General features: G+C 46.1%; 1 protein-coding gene across 4 annotated transcripts in view; it reads right to left on the reverse strand.

Moving 5' to 3' along the window:
- gpsm1b (G protein signaling modulator 1b) overlaps positions 1-19,458 on the reverse strand; it is a 298,729-nt gene that overhangs the window by 106,283 nt on the left and 172,988 nt on the right. For all 4 annotated transcript variants that reach the window (XM_078226261.1, XM_078226258.1, XM_078226259.1 and 1 more), the window contains one exon: positions 16,279-16,390. In XM_078226261.1, the coding sequence (XP_078082387.1) occupies positions 16,279-16,390 (112 nt within the window). The remainder of the gene's footprint in view (positions 1-16,278; positions 16,391-19,458) is intronic.

Here is a 19,458-nt window from a genome sequence, read left to right on the forward strand (position 1 = left end):
ATCATAGAATCTCTACAGTGCAGAATCTCTACAGTTGGGCTGTGGGAGGAAAACGGAGCACCCGGAGGAAACCCACACAGACACAAGGGAGAATGTGCAAATTCCACACAGACCCAAGGCCGGAATCGAACCCGGGTACTGTCCATGCGGAATCTACACATTCTCCCAGTGTCTGCGTGGGTTTCCTCCAGGTGCTCTGGTTTGCTCCCACAGTCTGAAAGACGTGCTGGTTAGGTGCATTAGCCGTGCTAAATTCTCCCTCAGTGTACCCGAACAGGCGGCGGAGTGTGGCGACTCGGGGATTTTCACAGTAACTTTATTGCAGTGTTAATGTAAGCCTACTTGTGACACTAATAAATAAACTTAAAAACTGGGGCTGTGAGGCAGCAGTGCTAACACTTATCCACCATGCTAATCATATAACCTCAATTCAATCGTTCACCTTTCAGCCCATTGGGGTTCAGGTAAATCTGATATTATTTCAATTTAAGCGGAATTATTTTCTTTCTGTTTCATTCATCACAACAGCAATTATATTTCATGTACTAGTGTCATGAAAGATGCAACAGAACTGCAAGTCTTTCTTTCTTGCTATGCAATAATGAAATAGGTTAGAAGTTATATACTGCACATATTTAAAATTCTTACATTCCATTTCTCCGGGTGCTCCGGTTTTCTCCCACAGCCCAAAGATGTGCAGGTTAGGTGGATTGGCCATGCTAAATTGCCCCTTAGTGTCCCAAGATGTGTAGGAGGATTAACGGGGTAAATATGCGAGGTTATGGGGATTGGACCTGGGTAGGATGCTCTACCAGAGAGTTGGTGCAGACTCTGAGACGAATGGCCTTCTTCTGCACCGCAGAGATTCGATGATTCTATGAAGACATTACAGTGAAGAATCAACAGCCTCAAACTATTGATTCATCTTGTCCAACTAAATCACTTAGATTTGTTTTAATTTGCAGTCAGAATAAGTACTAGCTCCTTTGCATCAGTAAAGGAGCAAAAAAACCTTTCAATGATATCATACCATGTTACTAAAAATGTTAATGAAACAGAAGGTAAGGAGGACGCTTACCGTGAAGCAGATGGAGTAGCGTTTTTCTCCCCTCACCGGTGTCTTTCAGAATGGTCTAAAATAAAATCTAACTCTACTTACATCTATTTTATAAAACAGCTGGAATTAAATCAGATGTTGCCTCACTTCTCCTGTAGACTCCCATGGCCTATAAAAACCAAAGAGTGCTTAGAGCTCTGAGGCACAGGTGCGTCTCAGGAATTGCATTGCCTGAGAGTGAATACCACAGGTGTGAGAACGATAGCACCACCAATCGCTCAGATTTTACAGCTTGTGAATGCTTGAAAATAACTCATTAATGCCAGCTGATTGCGGCGAAATATTCAACTTAAACTCCACAGTACAGTAGCCCAGTGAGGCTTGTTTAAAAACTGACACTAGTTGGTACCAGTACTGGTCTAGATACCAGGGTTTTTCCAAGTGGCAATGATTCCAAGCTCTCTTTCAACAATTCTTATGCCCTGATACGCAGCGGGTAAAGGAACTACTGGTATCAGCGGTATTACGTAACGTGGCGAAGACCCGATCACTTATAAAGATCCCAGACATTCTTTACCAAATCATTTGTCCAATCTCTCCTCATCACTAATTCCCTCCAAACCAGGCAACATTCCAGTAAACCTTTTCTGTATCCTCTCCAAAGTCTCCACATCCTTCTGGTAGTGTGGCGACCAGAAGTGTTTTTACAGTTATATCTGAATACATTAACACAAAAGAAATAATCTAGTGTGATGGGATCTCTTGTGTTGTGTTGGCTGGATTTCACAGCAACAATGATTTTGTAGGTATAAGGAGGAGAAAGATGGAGAGGTTTAGGGAAGGAAATCCAGGGTCCAGGAAACTGAAGGCATGGCCACCAATGGTAGGATGATGAAAATTAACGAGGTGGAAGAGGAAGAATTGGAGAAACGCAGAGACCTATTGGAGTACAGTTCTGGTCACCACACTAACAGAAGGATGTGGAGACTTTGGAGAGAGTACACAAAAGGTTTACCGAGATGTTGCCTGGTTTGGAGGGTATTTGCTATGAGGAAAGATTGGACAAATTTGGTTTGTTTTCACTTGAACATCGGAGGCGACCTGATACAAGTTTACAAAATTATGAGAGGCACGGATAGAGTTGATAGTTGGAGCCTTTTCCAAGGGTAGAAATGTCAAATATTAGGGGACATAAGATTCAAGGGGGAAAGTTTAAAGGAGATGTGAGGGGCAAATCTTTTTTACACAGAGAGAAGTAAGTGCCTGCAATGCGCTGCCAGAGGTGGTGGTGGAAGCAGACACAATACCAATGCTCGAGAGGCATCTTGACAGACACATGAATTGGCAGAGAATAGAGGGATATGGACTGCATAGAGGCAAAAGGTCTTTACATTAGGAAGGCATGATGCGTCACCACGATGTGTCAGCACAGGCTTGATGGGCCGAAGTGTCTGTTCCTGTGCTGTACAGTTCTTTGCTCTTCGAGTGGAGCAGGTTATGGAGATAGGGACAGGCAAAGCGATCAAGAAATCTGAAAACAAGGACCGCATAAATGCGTTGTAACTATTGTGATCTCTCGACTTTGCTTGGTTTCATCTACAAGCTGAGGGTACCTCACCAACAGTCCTTGAAGCCTTTTCAGAACTACCACCTCGGGTATGAAACTCACATTGAAAAACCCTCGTCAATACAACTGCCATCCTACAGATGCTGCTTTGCTGTACACTTTCTTTAACGCAAACACCCAGAAATTTTAACATGGCAACAGCTGCCTGTACATTTTCACCTTTGTAAAACACACAAAAAAATGTTGAATCCTCCCCAAAATAGATCACCAGACAAGTGAAGGTGATTTAATTGGCCTGAACAACAACACAAAAACAGCCATTGGGACCAAATAGTCTATACTGGTGTTTAAGTTGCGCGTGAGCCTCCTATCATCCTACTTCATCTAACCTGATCTGTAAATCCTTCCATTCCTTTCTCCTTTAAGGGCTTATCCAGCTTCCTCTTCAATGCATTTATGTTATTCGCCTCAACTGCTCTATGTGGTAGCCAGTTGCAGATTCTAAACACCCTCTGGATACAGAGGCTTATCCTGGATGTGCAGAAAAACCTTTTGGTAATTTAGGCAATACCAGAGTTGCAGTTATAAAATCGGAGAGGAAGGACTATAGCATTTGGTTAATACACTCAATTTTGACTCTTATAGGCCCAACTTACCCTCTAATTCTATCTTACGCTCTCATTCCATGCTAATAAAACTCTAACTCTTTGAAACTCTCTAATGACACTCTAGTTGAATCTTTTAAATGAACCTACCTTATATTAAGTTGATCTTTCTCTACACCCTAGCTATGACTTTAACACCACATTCTGCACTCTCTCCTTCTCTATGAACAGTATGTTTTGTCTGTGTAAAACTCTCTAATAATACTCTCCTTCAATCTCCACTCATCCGATGAAGGAGCAGTGCTCCAAAAGCTCGTGCTACCAAATAAACCTGTTGGACTTTAACCTGGTGTTGTGAGACTACGTACTGTGCCTACCCCAGTCCACGCCGGCATCTCCACTTCAATCTTTTAATTGGACCTACCTTATATTAAGTTGATCTTTCTCCACACCCTAGCTATGACTGTGACACTACATTCTGCACCCTCTCCTTTCCTTCTCTATGAATGGTAGGCTTTGTCTGCATAGCACGCAAGAAACAATACTTTGCACTGTATGTTAATACATGTGACAGTAATAAATCAAATCAAAAGGAAGAGCAACATCTGATTTAATTCCAGCTCTTTTGTAAACTCAGTGATAGCAGAGCACCTGCTGGATGATATTAACTCAACGTCCAGATCACGACAAATCTCAGTTTTGAGACTGTTGGAATGGGAACTGCAAATTCTAAAGCGTTTGCCCCTAAGTGACCTCTGGTGTTTCGACTACTCTCACGTAACTGAAATCTGATAACTCCAAAACAATTGTCAAGCCAATGCTCCATCTATTTTCATACAGCAAGAGTTAGCTTTCAGCGCTTAATTAGATCAATCTACAACATCCAATTCATAACTTTTTAAAAGTCTCATATCAGAAGTCTTGATATCGAATGTACTGTGAATTAACACACAGTCAGTGATTCTGTGCATTTATGTAGTTTTAATCCAATACAAACCAGTACATCAATTCTGTACATTAATAAAATGATTGAAATCGTACATGTTATTCAAGAGCTGAACTGGGATTAGTTATATCCAGAAAAGTGAAGTGTTAGGATAGTCTTTCCCACTTGCTCTCGTTTCCCACTTTCACCACCAAGGTCCAACAAACTTCCCAGCCCTGGGCATTACTATCCCAAGCGGCATGGTGGCTAGCACTGCTGCCTCACAGCACCAGGGACCCAGGTTCGATTCCCGGCTTGGGTCACTGTCCGTGCGGAGTCTGCACTTTCTCCCTGCGTCTGCATGGGTTTCCTCCGGGTGCTCCAGCTTCCTCCCACAATCTGAAAGGCGTGCGGGTTAGATGCATTGGCCATGCTAAATTCTCCCTCAGTGTACCCGAACAGGCACCGGAGTGTGGCGATGAGGGGATTTTCACAGTAACTTCACTGCAGTGTGAATGTAAGCCGACTTGTGACACTAAGAAATAAACTTTAAACTTGAACACTAACAGAGACAAGTTGGGTCGAATTGACAATTTCTGTGCTATAAATGCAATGTAAATTTTTTGATTTATTATTGTCACATTTATTAATTTGCTGTGCAAAGTATTGTTTCTGGCAGATAAAGCGTACCATTCATAGAAAAGGAAAGGAGAGAGTGCAGAATGTAGTGTCACTGTCATAGCTAGGATGTGGAGAAAGGTCAACTTAATGTCAGGTCGGTCCATTCAAAAGTCTGATGGCAGCAGGGAAGAAGCTGTTCTTGAGTCGGTTGGTACGTGACCTCAGACTTTTGTATCTTTTTCCCGACAGAAGAAGATGGAAGAGAGAACATCCGGGGTGCGTGGGGTCCTTAATTATACTGGCTGCTTTGCCGAGGCAGCGGCAGGTGTAGACAGAGTCAATGGATGGGAGGCTGGTTTGGAAAATCCACCTTCACAGGTAGCTGAGCTTACAACTACCTGACAATGTCGCATTGTTCCAAATAATCTGCTTTAAGGAACAGTTTTTTCTCTCTGGATATCTAATTGGCACCTTCATTTGTCAAACTCCAGCCCCCTTTCATGGCTGCTGGTTGATGTTGGATCTTTTAACTTGGCATTTAATCAAATAAATTAACAAGATTCCCCTCAAGATCTGACGGAAAGCAACACACTGCAGTCTCCAAAAGAGCCTCAGAACAAAGGACACATTGTGATATAGAATAAAGGACGTTAATTAAATAGATAAATTGTATGTCTTGAGTGCATCTCTTGTGGTGGGTTACTTTGATGCTCAATATTTTATAATGCATTAGCTAAACAATTAGAATTATTTATATTGAAATACAGCATCGTGCCGTACTCAAGCCTGTGTCAACATCTTATTGAGCAATTATTCCTTTCAGATTGCACTTTTAGTCACCACGCATCAATTAGCAATTAGCATCAACTGACTATGAAGGCTGACAGTTTTATGAACACATATTCAAGTGCATCCTGTACGTACGGGATTTAAATGGGTTGGTAAACAATATAGCTGACCCAGATTGGCTGAGTCCAAAACACACACGTATTGGGACGACCACAGATTTGATTAGACAATGTCAAATAAATATGATTTCATTACTCTGGGTCAAAGTTCCCCAATTTATTTATTTATTTTCTTCAATTCATTTATAGGATATGGGCATCGCTGGCATTTATTGCCCGTCACGAGTTGTCTTTCAGAAGGTGGTGGTGAGCTGCCTTCTTGAACAGCAGCAATCCCGGAGGTGTAGGTACACCTGTGGTGCTGTTAGGGAGGGAGTTCCAGGATTGCGACCCAGTGACACTGAAGGAACGGTGATATATTTCCAAGTAGGAAGGCGAGTGACTTGGAGGAGAACCTCCATGTGGTGGTGTTCCCAGGTATCTGCTGTTCTAACCCTTTTAGATGGTAGTGGTCATGGGTTTGGAAGGTGCTGTCGAAGGAACGCTGGCGAGTTTCTGCAGTGCATCTTGGAGACGGTACAAACGGCTGCCACTGTTCGCCGGTGGTGGAGGAAGTGAATGTTTGTGGATGGGGCAGCAAACAAGCAGGCTGCTTTGTCCTGGATGGTGTTGAGATTCTTGAGTGTTGTTGGAGCTGTACTTATCCAAAAGTTTTCTTTAAAGTTCATTTATTAGTCACAAGTAAGGCTTACATTAACACCATAATGAAGTTACTGTGAAATTCCTCTCGTCGCCACACAGTCCGGCACCTGTTCGGGTCAATGCACCCTAACCAGCACTTCTTTCAGAATGTGGGAGGAAACCAGAGCACCCGGAGGAAACCCACGCAGACACGGGGAGAACTTGCAGACTCCGCACAAATAGTGACCCAAGTTGGGAATCGAATCCAGGTCCCTGGCGCCATGAAGCAGCAGTGCTAACCACTGTGCTATAGTGCCACGATGTGGAGATGCCGGCGTTGGACTGGGGTAAACACAGTAAGAAGTTTAACAACCCCAGGTTAAAGTCCAACTGGTTTATTTGGTAGCAAAAGCCACACAAGCTTTCGGAGCCCCAAGCCCCTTCTTCAGGTGAGCTTGGTGCTCCGAAAGCTTGTGTGGCTTTTGCTACCAAATAAACCTGTTGGACTTTAACCTGGTGTTGTTAAACTTCTTACTATAGTGCCACCCCAGGGGAGAGTATTTCATTACATTTCTGACTTGTGCCTTGCAAATGGTGGATAGGCTTTGGGGAGTCAGGAGGCGAGTTACTCGCCACAGGATTCCTAGCCTTTGATGTGTTCTGGTAGCCACAGTATTTATATGGCTAGTCCAGTTCAGTTTCTGGTCAATGGTAACTCCCAGGATGTTGATTGTGGGGGATTCAGCGATAGTAATGCCATTGACTGTCAAGGGGTTATGGGATATATAGTCTATAGATAGTGCATATACAGTCTCCAACAACTCTCTTGTTGGAGATGGGTCATTGCCTGGCACTTGTGTGGTGCCAATGATACTTGCCACTTGTCATCCCAATTTACTTTCTGAAGGCCGGAGATCGAGATGTTGCACAGAGCAAATTCCACCAGCTGCCATGGTGGGATTTGAACTTGTACTCCCCCCAGAGCATTAGTTTGAGTCTCTGGATTACTAGTCCAATGACACTACACCACCATCGCTCTCTCCCTACACCGCAAAGATTATGCGGGCACATTGGATGGAATCTCAAACTTTCCAGCTCTCTAGTAGGAGCGAATTTAAAACACATTTTGCGGAAATCCTTCAATAAATATATTTAAAAATTGCAATTTTACGAGATTAATTTAGTGCGGTGACACATATTTGTCAGATTACAGGGAAAATATTAATTAGTAAGAAAATTTCCAATTCTCCTGTAAGCACAATGCCCTGCTTCCCAGAATGGACACTTAAATCATTGGCTGCACCAGGCTTCCTACAAACTGGGCCAAGTCCCTCGAGAACTGAAAGCGTACATTTTAGCCCAGGGATAACAATTAGCCTATTTAGCACTTGGAAATTCAGGTAGTATTCTCACTGCACCTGCCATCTCTCAAAAGACCAACATCATCACACTTGGGACTGCTTTTCCACAAACTAAAATAACTATTAAATTAATATCCACTCAAAAATTAACACCAGCCAGGATGATGGGAAAATAGGAAGAACTCCATAAAAGATCCCGACACGGTGGCACAGTGGTTAACACTGCTGCCTCATGACTCCAGGGACCCGGGTTCGATTCTCAGCTTGGGACACTGTCTGTCTGTGTGGGGTTTGCACATTCTCCCCATGTCTGCGTGGATTTCCTCCGGATGCTCCGGTTTCCTCCCACTGTCCAAAGATGTGCTGGTTAGGTGGATTGGCCATGCTAAATTGCCCCCTTAGTGTCAGGGGGACTAGCTCGGGTAAATGCATGGGGTTATGGGAATAGGGTCGGGTGCGATTGTAGTCGGTGCAGACTTGATGGGCCGAATGGCCTCCTTCTGTGCTGTAAACATCCATGAATCTATGGGCCGGGTGCTGGGAGGTGGGTGTAGAATGGGCAGCGAGTTTTTTTTATACTTTGGCCGGTCGCAGACACGGTTGCCTGATTGGCTTGCTTCTGTGCTGTGACTTTCCTATGGTCCAATGGTTATGTGGACTAAACCACCACGTGCTTCAGGAAGTTTCAGTCGAGCCGTGAATGGCTGGTTTAATCGGTGATGACACTTAATCCTACATTAGCTGGCTCCAGCTGTTAGAGCCTGGGCTTCCTAAATGCCGAGGCAAACAAATAACTACTGAGATTTCTTAACTCAAAAAAATTTGGAATTAAGAATCTACTGATGACCACGAAACCATTGTTGATTGTCAGAAAAACCCATCTGGGTCACTAATATCCTTTAGGGAAGGAAATCTGCCGTCCTTCCCTGGTCTGGCCTACATGTGACTCCAGAGCCACAGCAATGTGGCTGACTCTCAACTGCCCTCAGGCAACTAGGGATGGGCAATAAATGCTGGCCAGCCAGTGACGCCCAAGGCACATGACTGTTCTAAAAGACACGATAAACCATATCACAATGCCCAAAAAACAATGGTTAGAGAGACAAAGTGATGGGGAGAACAATCATATACCTCCATTGCAAGTGGCTTAGCCCTCCTGTCCTCACATATACACCGTCCAGAGCAATAAACGTGTGTGGTTCAAATATGGTTATTGCTACCACTGATGATGCTCTGACTAGCTCACTTACCAACCTTAAAGCTGATTCCTGGCATATGTCCGCCTTGGCAATAATCCTGTTTGCGGATATTTACTAATCTTTGCACAGTATTAAATCCCCACAGCATTTCTGCACTAGACAAACACAGTATGCAAAGACCGTCAGAACCTCAGTGCAAAAAGCAATGCAAAATGTTTTCAGAATTAGTTTTTAGTTTTAGTATATTTATTAGTGTCACAAGTAGGCTTACATTAACACTGCAATCAAGTCACTGTGAAAATCCCCGCGTCGCCACACTCTGGCGCCTGTTCGGGTACACTGAGGGAGAATTTAGCATGGCCAATGCACCTTAACCAGCACGTCTTTCAGACTGTGGGAGGAAACCAGAGCACCCGGAGGAAACCCACGCAGACACGGGGAAAATGTGCAGACTCTGTACAGACAGTGACCCAAGCCGGGAAATGAACCCGGGTCCCTGGGGCTGTGAGGCAACAGTGTTAACCACTGTGCCACCCAAGGTAGCTTTCAATTTTGTCATGGCAGCATTTCAACATATTCCAAGAACTATTAAAAAATGTTGCTGAACATCCTTCACAAGTCAAATCAATTGCTTCTGGATCTCAAAGATTTAATTATAAGTATATGAACAGAAAAGGAAAGCGCAAACTTCAGCGACTGCAGCATTTATGTCAACAGGTGACCCAATGCTTGATCAAAAAGGTAGATTTTAACGAGTGACATTAAGGAGGAGAAAGAGGCAAGGAGGCTTGAAGATGGTAATCCAGAGTTTCAGGCTTGGGATAGCTGAAGGCATGGCATCAATGGCTGCAAGACTCTCCATCTAGGACGAGTGGTCATCGTCTTAGGATAAGGGGTAGCAAATTCAAAACAGAGTTGAGGAGAAACTACTTCTCCCAAAGGATTCCCCAAAGTGCGGTGGATGCTGGAACAGTGAGTAAATTTGAGGAGGAGTTGGACAGATTTTTAATTGGCAATAGGTTAAAAGGTTATAGGGAGAAGGCAGGAAAATGGGGATGAGGAACATATCAGCCATGATCGAACGGCGGAGCAGACTCGATGGGCCGAATGGCCTAATTCTGCTCTCATATCTTATTAACTTATGAACATTTGCCTGGGCGAGTGCAGCTCAAGAAACTCGACACCACCCAGCTCTCTTAATTGGCACCCCATCCACCATCTTTAACATTCACTGTCTCCACAATCAGTGCACAGTTGCAGCTCTATGTACCATCTTCAAGGTGCACTTGCCATGGTACCTTCCAAACCCACAACCTCTACCACCTAGAAGCACAAGGGCAGCAGACACATGGGAAGACACCTCCAAGCCACTCACCATCCTGATTTGGAAATATATCGCTGTTCCTTCACTGTCACTGCGTCAAAATTCTGAAACTCTGTCACAGCACTGTGGGTTTTCCCTACAACACATGGACTAATGCAGCAATTCAGGAAAACGGAACACCACCACTTAATGAAGAATAATTAGAGATGGACATAAGATGCTGGCATTGCCAGCGACACTCACATCCCATGAAAGAATTTGAAAAATGGGGCGCAGGAAATTGGGGATACAGAAGAGGCCAGAATTGGAGGGATGCATGTTAGGAATGGGTAAACAGATCTTCCAATTAAGTCCTAATTTGATGTCAATTATTCAACAGATGTCACTGATATATAAAGGGACCACAGATGGTACTGGGTGTTGGTGGAAAATTGTATGTGGAACTGGATCAAAGAAATAAAAGTAGTTCATGAAGAAGCAGAATTCATGTCTCTTTTATTGAACTGCAACCGAGAGGCTCGAACAATACAGAGTTCGTGGACTTGCAGGAGGTTGCAGAGACAGAGTGAAGTGAAAACATGGAGGCATTCGGATGAGAATTTACTATGGCTGGTGGGCCAGGCTGGCAAGCAAAGGACTTAAGGTCAAAGGTGCAAACAGGACTTGGTGAACAGCAGCATTTTGGATGAGATAAGATGTATGGAAGGTGAAAGTTTGGCAGGGCGAAAATTGGAATTGGTGAACCTAGATGAGGGCTGAAGCAGCTGGCTGAGGCTGTATAGAACATAGAACATAGAACATTACAGCGCAGAACAGGCCCTTCGGCCCACGATGTTGCACCGACCAGTTAAAAAAAAAAAACTGTGACCCTCCAACCTAAACCAATTTCTTTTCGTCCATGAACCTATCTACGGATCTCTTAAACGCCCCCAAACTAGGCGCATTTACTACTGATGCTGGCAGGGCATTCCAATCCCTCACCACCCTCTGGGTAAAGAACCTACCCCTGACATCGGTTCTATAACTACCCCCCCTCAATTTAAAGCCATGCCCCCTCGTGCTGGATTTCTCCATCAGAGGAAAAAGGCTATCACTATCCACCCTATCTAAACCTCTAATCATCTTATATGTTTCAATAAGATCCCCTCTTAGCCGCCGCCTTTCCAGCGAAAACAATCCCAAATCCCTCAGCCTCTCCTCATAGGATCTCCCCTCCATACCAGGCAACATCCTGGTAAACCTCCTCTGCACCCTCTCCAAAGCCTCCACATCCTTCCTGTAATGTGGGGACCAGAACTGCACACAGTACTCCAAGTGCGGTGTATGTGATATTACAGGAATAGAAATATACAATTTTGGAGTGGAGAGAATATGGGGTCAAATAGAGTGGTGAAAAAGGCATATGGCACACTCGCCTTTATCAATCAGGGTATAGATTACGTCTGGAGACAATACACATCTTTTTAGCCTGTCTTGATGCTCTCTCCACTCATGTTGTTTTGTTTCTTAAAGACTTGATTAGTTGTAAGTATTCGCATTCCAACCATTATTCATGTAAATTGAGTCTGTGTCTTTATAAGCTCTGTTTGTGAACAGAATTCCCACTCACCTGAAGAAGGGGCTTGCAGCTCCGAAAGCTTGTGTGGCTTTTGCTACCAAATAAACCTGTTGGACTTTAACCTGGTGTTGTTAAACTTCTTACATAGATTACAAAAGCAGAGAGGTCATGATGGAGTTGTATAGAACTTTGGTGAGGCCACAGCTGGAGTAGTGTGTGCAGTTCTGGTCGCCACATTATAGGAAGGATGTGACCACACTGAAAGGGGTGCAGAGGAGATTCACCAGGATGTTGCCTGGGATGGAACATTTAAGTTATAAAGAGAGGTTGGAGAGGCTTGGGTTGTTTTCTCTGGAGCAGAGAAGACTGAGGGGCGACCTGATTGAGGTGTTCAAGATTATGAGGGGAATGGACAGGGTGGATAGGGAGCAGCTGTTCCCCTTAGTTGAAGGGTCAGTTACAAGGGGACACAGTTAAAAGTGAGGAGTGGGAGGTTTAAGGGGGATTTGAGGAAAAAAGTTTTTACCCAGAGGGTGGTGACGGTCTGGAATGCGCTGCCTGGGAGGGTGGTGGAGGCGGGATGCCTCACATCCTTTACAAAGTACCTGGATGAGTACTTGGCACGCCATAACATTCAAGGCTATGGGCCAAGTGTTGGCAAGTGGGATTAGGTGGGCAGGTCAGGGCATTCATGCATTGGTGCAGACTCGATGGGCTGAAGGGCCTCTTCTGCACTGTAGTAATCTGTGATTCTCTGAAAAGCAAAGCTCAGAATCAAAAGGGACACCAGGGGCAGGATTTTCTGTTCAACCCGTTGCATGTTTTGCGGCAGTGGAGGCTGCCCGCCATTAGCCAGCGGCAGGATCTTCTGGTCCTGCCATTGTCAATAGGTTTCCCATCGAATGCCCCCCTTGCTCCATGAAACCGGCAGTGGACGGTGCGCTATTGATGGGATCGGAAGATCCCGCTGGCGCAACGGCTGGATAATTCCGACCCAAGACTGCAAACGCTTCAGTTCAGCTTCAGGCCAGAGAAGGAATGGAATTGCTGACTATTTCTGGTGGGACTCAAAGACAATGGCCTCAGTCTTCCCAAAGTGCCATACAGGCTGAGGTGCACGGCGGTAATAACATACAAATAAGTCATCATTCAAAAACACTTGAATGCTTCCATTCAAAGTAACAATCTACAGGATTGGGTCACCTTTAGATATCCAGGTAACTGCTACTTGCAAGCAGCAATTAATCATTAACAGATTATTTTTCTTCACTGAACAAAAAAGCTCAAGGAGCCAAAGAAAGGTTCACTGTCACAATACATTCATAATGATCTTAAATTTCCAATCAGTAACTTGGCAATCATGCTTTTTCTCAATGCAGATGTTTGTCTTCCATTACAGACAACTCGAGAGATAATGGCTGGATTTTCCAGCCTCGTTCATCCCGAAACCGTAAAATCCCACCTGAGGTCAACGGACCTTTCCATGGTCCGTCCCTCGCCCGCTCCGATTCCTGTGGTGGGTGGGATGGTAAAATTCCAGCCAACGAGTGGCGCTTTGCATAAAGCGCATAAGGAAACAATGGCGATCATGTGGAATGTACAAAGTGTCCAGTGGCAGAAATGACCAGAGCCACGAAGTCTCCTTTGCAACTCGTTAACGTATGAACTGGCCAGGAGATGTGCTGAGTTCCAGTTTCCAGCGCACAATTGCTGCACACCAGACACCTTACTTTGATACAAAAGAAATGACTTTTAAATAAAAAAGGAATCTAGTCACTGGTCCGGAGCCCAAAATTTACAAACACCTTTGTACAAACACATGGTAGCACAGTGGTTAGCACTGCTGCCTCACAAAGCCAGGGACCCAGGTTCGATTCCTCACTTGGGAACGTGGAGTTTGCACGTTCTCTCCGTGTCTGCGTGGGTTTCCTCCGGGTGCTCTGGTTTCCTCCCACAGTCCAAAGATGTGCAGGTTAGGTGAAATGGCCATGTGCCGGACAGGCGCCGGAGTGTGGTGACTAGGGGATTTTCACAGTAACTTCATTGCAGTGTTAATGTAAGACTACTTGTGACTAATAAGTAAACTTTACTTTAGCCAGTAATAAAATTCATAGAATCCCTACAGTGCAGAAGGAGGCCATTCGGCCCATCGAGTCTGCGCCGACCACAATCCCACCCAGGCCCTATTCCCGTAACTCCACATATATTTACCCCGGCTAATCCCCCTGACATTAGGGTCAATTTAGCATGGCCAATCAACCTAACTTGCGCATCTTTGGACTGTGGGAGGAAACCGGAGCACCCGGAGGAAACCCACACAGACACGGGGAGAATGTGCAAACTCCACACAGTGACCCGAGGCTGGAATTGAACCCAGGTCCCTGATGCTGTGATGCAGCTTTGCGAACCACTGTGCAACAGATTCCGATCAATTTCAACTGCAGCTTTTTTAACAACGGTCCACCTTTGCAGCTTCACAAGTAATATCAGGGGCCTATTAGCATAGATGTATCCTAGCCTTAAGTCCATAGCCTCAGTGGGGGGAGACTTGATACTCACTTACGAGCCAGGTTATCCTTTTCAGTTGGATGGTTGAACCTGCGATGACACCTTCGACAATCTTTGTTCGCGTTGAAAGCAACATTGTGAAACAGATAAGGGATCTTCCTCTTGTCTCATATTCGTATCTGACTGACAAGTGGGGAGCATGATCCTCAACATGGAAACGTCCAAAGTGGACGTGACGAATGTTGGATCAGCCATATCCTATTGAATAGCGGAGCAAGTTCGAGGGGCCGAATGGCCTCCTCCTCTCCCTATTTCTTTTGGCCAACACATACTCTACACAGAAAGACAATCATAGGATCAATCACCTCCAAATCCCATCAATGGAAGCTAAATCTTAGCACGAAAATATGGACCATTCAGAAAATATGGAAGTTCAGTGGAATCACCGAAACAATCCAACTATAATGTCCCAGAACAGGACAACTTGCAACATTCTCTAAAGCTGTGCCCAGCAGGACATTGGAGAGCAATGTTTTATCATTACACAATGTAATTTGGTGACACTCTTCTCCCAGGCCTGCTCCTGTCCACTTGTATTCAGCTCCAAGTCTTTTAAAAACAAACTTGGCAATGTGAAAAGCAGCCAGAGGTAACGCACACACACACGCATGAACACCAGTACCAGGGATGAATGAAGCTGAAGTATCCAAAGGCCTTCCTCAGGATAATTTGGCCACGAACAATGTCAGCTTTCAACTGAATTCCCTACTCACATTTAGGCACAGTGGTTATCACTGCTGCCTCACAGCGCCAAGGACTCGGGTTCGATTCCCGGCTTGGGTCACTGTGCAGAGTCTGCACGTTCTCCGTGTCTGCGTGGGTTCCCTCTGGGTGCTCCGGTTTCCTCCCAGAGTCTGAAAGATGTGCACGTTAGGTGGGTTGGCCATGCTAAATTGACCCTTAGTGTCCCAAAGATGTGTAGGTTGTGGGGGGTAATAAGTGGGGTAAATACGTGGGATTGCGGGGATAGGGTCTGGGTGGGATGCTCCATTGGAGAATTGGTGTGGACTTGATGGGCTGAATAGCGGCACTGTGGCACAGTGGTTAGCAATGCTGTTTCACAGCGCCAGGGACCCGGGTTCAATTCCGGTCTTGGGTCACTGTCCGTGTGGAGGTTGCACATTCTCCCCGTGTCTGCGTGGGTTTCCTCCGGGTGCTCCGGTTTCCTCCCACAGTCCCAAGATGTGCGGGTTACGGGGATTAGCCATGGTGAAATACCCCTTAGCGTCACAGGGGTTAGCGAGGTAAATATGTGGGGTTACGGGGATAGGGCCTGGGTGGGATTGTCGTCGGTGCAGACTCGATGGGCCAAATGGCACTGTAGGGATTCTATAATTCGAAGGTGACTCAGATTCTAGGTGTCACTAAGCATTCTCCACTGAACTGACTCCAAGGAAAGGCATTAATTAGCATTACAGCACACGCTAGCCCTCGAGGAGAATTGGCTACAGAAAGAAGTTGAAATTATTTACTGAAGCGTTTTGAGAATCAAAACTTGATGTGACGTTTAAAATAAACCGAGTTTGCACCTGAATGGAAACTAAAACACCAAGTAAAAATAACTTGTCTTCGATCACAAGCTGACTTCGGAGGTCATCAGCTGGCAAATTCCAGTTAATTTCACACATTTTTTACTCAGTAAAACCCCGCAAGAAAAAATGCACCACAGCGCGAAACCGGATAAACAGTGAAAGGAAGGGCACCGTTAAAAGGGCTCACACCCACAGAACCAACACCTTGTGTCAACAGACCCATTCAAACAACCTGAATAACTCAGGGGGACCTTAAAAGGCAACTTTGTGGACATTGCAACTCCATTTGCAAGTCTGATTTTGTTCTGTTAAATTGCACACCCGAGTGTTACTCTCATCTGCCGACTTCTACTTATCCAGAGATCACACATTATGCATGACAATTAGCTTGCCCACAACGTGAGGGTTTTATCCGAGGACGGTGAATCCTACCTTGCGCTTCATAATCAGAGTGTCTGTCCCGCTGCGCCAAGCTCACCCCCAACACCGACTGCAGGTGACTCACATTCAGCTGGGCTGCCAGCTCCCCATTCCGATCACCGATCTGCAACACAGAGAGAGAGAGAGATGGAGAGAGAGATCCCCGAGGCTGAACACTCTCACAACACCCAACCAGGTTAAAGGAAGCGGTGTGAACTGGGGAGGGGTCTGGCTCGGAAGGTGGGAAGATAGGATGGGGGGAGGGAGGACGGGGGGAGGGAGGGGGCTACAGGGTCGGTGGGGGGGGAGGGGGCTACCGGGTAGGGGGAGGGGGCTACCGGGAAGGGGGCTACCGGGAAGGGGGAGGGGGCTACAGGGAAGGGGAGGGGGCTACAGGGTAAGAGGAGGGGTTTAGAGGGGGTTATAGAGTAGGGTGAGGGGAGATAGGAATGGGGGGAGTGGGAATAGGAAAGGGAGGATAGGGGAGCGTGATTGGGTACGGGAGGGGGTTAGAGAGAGGAGGGGGAATAGGATAGGAGGGAGGGAGAGGAAAGGGGGGGGATAGGATAGGGGAGGGGGAGGATAGGGGAGGGGGAGGATAGGGGAGGGGGAGGATAGGGGAGGGGGAGGAAAGGGGGGGGAGGATAGGGGGGGGAGGATAGGGGGGGGGAGGATGGGGGGGGAGGATGGGGGGGGAGGATAGGGGGGGGGAGGATAGGGGGGGGGAGGATAGGGGGGGGGAGGATAGGGGGGGGAGGATGGGGGGGGGAGGATAGGGGGGGGAGGATAGGGGGGGGGGGAGGATAGGGGGGTGGAGGATAGGGGGGGGGAGGAGGAAAGGGGGGGAGGATAGGGGAGAGGATAGGGGAGGGGGGGAGGATAGGGGAGGGGGAAATTGAGGGGTTCTCTCGCACCTCCATTGAATACATTAAGGATCTGTCCTGTAGTGATGTTTACTGGAGTTGTCCCAGTGCAGGCCACACCGTCTCCTGTTTGTGACTGTTTAATGGACCATTGATTCCTCTCGCTGCTGCACAAAGGAGTCCACCACATTTCAGACACATTCTACACCCCCCGCCCCCTCCCTCAACTGAAGCAAATAAAAGGGTTACAATGCTTTCTTGCTGAATGGGCACACACATTCCACATGGTCAGGTCGGGTGCTGCGCTGGAGACACAGGCAGCTAATTCAAAAGCACCGCTCGAATCTATCAATCACCATCTTTAAAAGGTAAAAGCAAATTACTGGCGATGCTGGAAATCTGAAGCAAAAACAAAATGCTGGAAAACCTCAGCAGGTCTGGCAGCCTGTGTGGGGAGAGAAACAGAGCCCATGTTTTGAGTCTGGGTGACCCTTCGTCAAAAGCACTGAGTTTAAAAGGTGTTCTGCTGTTATTGGCACTGGGTTCCGCTTTGTTACACAGCATCACTTGGAAGGTTTAAACAAAAATAAGATATGGCAGATTTAAAATAAAAAGAGAAAGTGTTGGAAAATCTCAGCAGGGTGGCACAGTGGTTAATACTGCTGCCTCACAGTGCCAGGAACCCGGGTTCAATTCTGGTTTTGGGTCACTGTCGGCACATTCTCCCCGTGGCTGCGTGGGTTTCCTCCGGGTGCTCCGGCTTCTTCCCACAGTCCAAAGATGTGCGGGTTAAGTTGATTGTCCATGCTAAATTGACCCTTAGTGTCAGGGGGACTAGCAGGGTAATTCCTGGGGTTACGGGCTGGATAGGGTTGTGGTCAGTGTAGATTTGATGGGCCAAATGGCCTCCTTCTGCACTGTAGGGATTCTATGATTCTATGAACATGGCCCAGCACAACACACACAGGAACCCTTCAGGCATCAGACAGAGCAAGCTTCTGACCCTGTCAGGTTCATCAAACCCAAGTAAATGGCCCAATGATGAAAAGCAGAGTCTTATTCTGCCACACCCAAGGCACTAACTTAAAAAAAAGATTGAATCAAATAAGTCAGGGAAGAGAAAAACATTTATGAGAGCTACCACTGCTTACATTACACACAGAGACACAAACACAGACGCACAGAGACACAGACACAGACACACACACACACAGACGCACACACAATGATCAGTGTGTTACAAAGATACAATGTCAACATTCTTCAAGTAGATTCATTAGGTCTGAATGTAATGCTTGAATGCTTTATGCAATTCACTGCTCTCCAGAGGATCAAGCTGTGTAACACAGTCAAGTTAATCTATACTCTTTAAAATAACTTTGTTTTTCTGTTCCGTTTTGTTTTTGTTCACTAACAGCGGGATGTCTGGAAACGTTAGTGTGTGAGAGCGGAGGTGGAGAGAGTGGCTTTGAAGATGGGTATCTTACTGTTTTGGCTCTACCTGCAGAGGTGTAGAATCCCGGCTGCGGCAGAGGAGTGTTTTATTTTGGGTTCCAGGATCTTCACCACCATTCGTGCTGCATCCCACACACAACAGCAGCTGCTCAACAGGCAAGAAACTTTACTTTCACCAACCAAACCCCCACCTCCCCTCCTTCAGGAAACACTGAGCTTTTCGAAAGCCAGCGTGGAACACCTCGGGAGCTGATGTAAACTGGCTGACCCGGCCCTCCCAGCTGGCTTGCTTCAACTGATAAGGTGCTGTAAAAGAAAACAGCCCCATTGAACTGTGACAAGAGGTAACTACGAATTATTTATTAAAACAAAAACTTAGATTTGCCATTAGGGCAAGGCTCACAATGCCAGGGACCCGGGTTCGATTCCTGGCTTGGGTCACCGTCTGTGTGGAGTCTGCACGTTCTCCCCGTGTCTGCGTGAGTTTCCTCTGGCTTCCTCACACAGTCCGAAAGACGTGCTGGTTAGGGTGCATTGGCCATGTTAAATTCTCCCTCCGTGTACCCGAACAGGCGCCGGAGTGTGGCGACTAGGGGATTTTCACAGTAACTTCATTGCAGTGTTAATGTAAGCAGACTTGTGACTAATAAATAAACTTTAGACCTCAGCTTTTGTATGGCCTTGCCTCCCCACAACAACATAGTCCCTTCAACAGAGTAAAGAATTCCAAGGCACTTCACCGGACCATTACAAAGACAGATTTGACACATCAGGCAGTATTAGAACAGGGAGCCAAATGCTTTGTGAAAGTGGGCACAGTGAGAAGTCTCACAACACCAGGTTAAAGTCCAGCAGGTTTATTTGGAATCACGAG

Source organism: Mustelus asterias, chromosome 13, assembly GCF_964213995.1.
Source record: "Mustelus asterias chromosome 13, sMusAst1.hap1.1, whole genome shotgun sequence".
Taxonomy (NCBI): domain Eukaryota; kingdom Metazoa; phylum Chordata; class Chondrichthyes; order Carcharhiniformes; family Triakidae; genus Mustelus; species Mustelus asterias.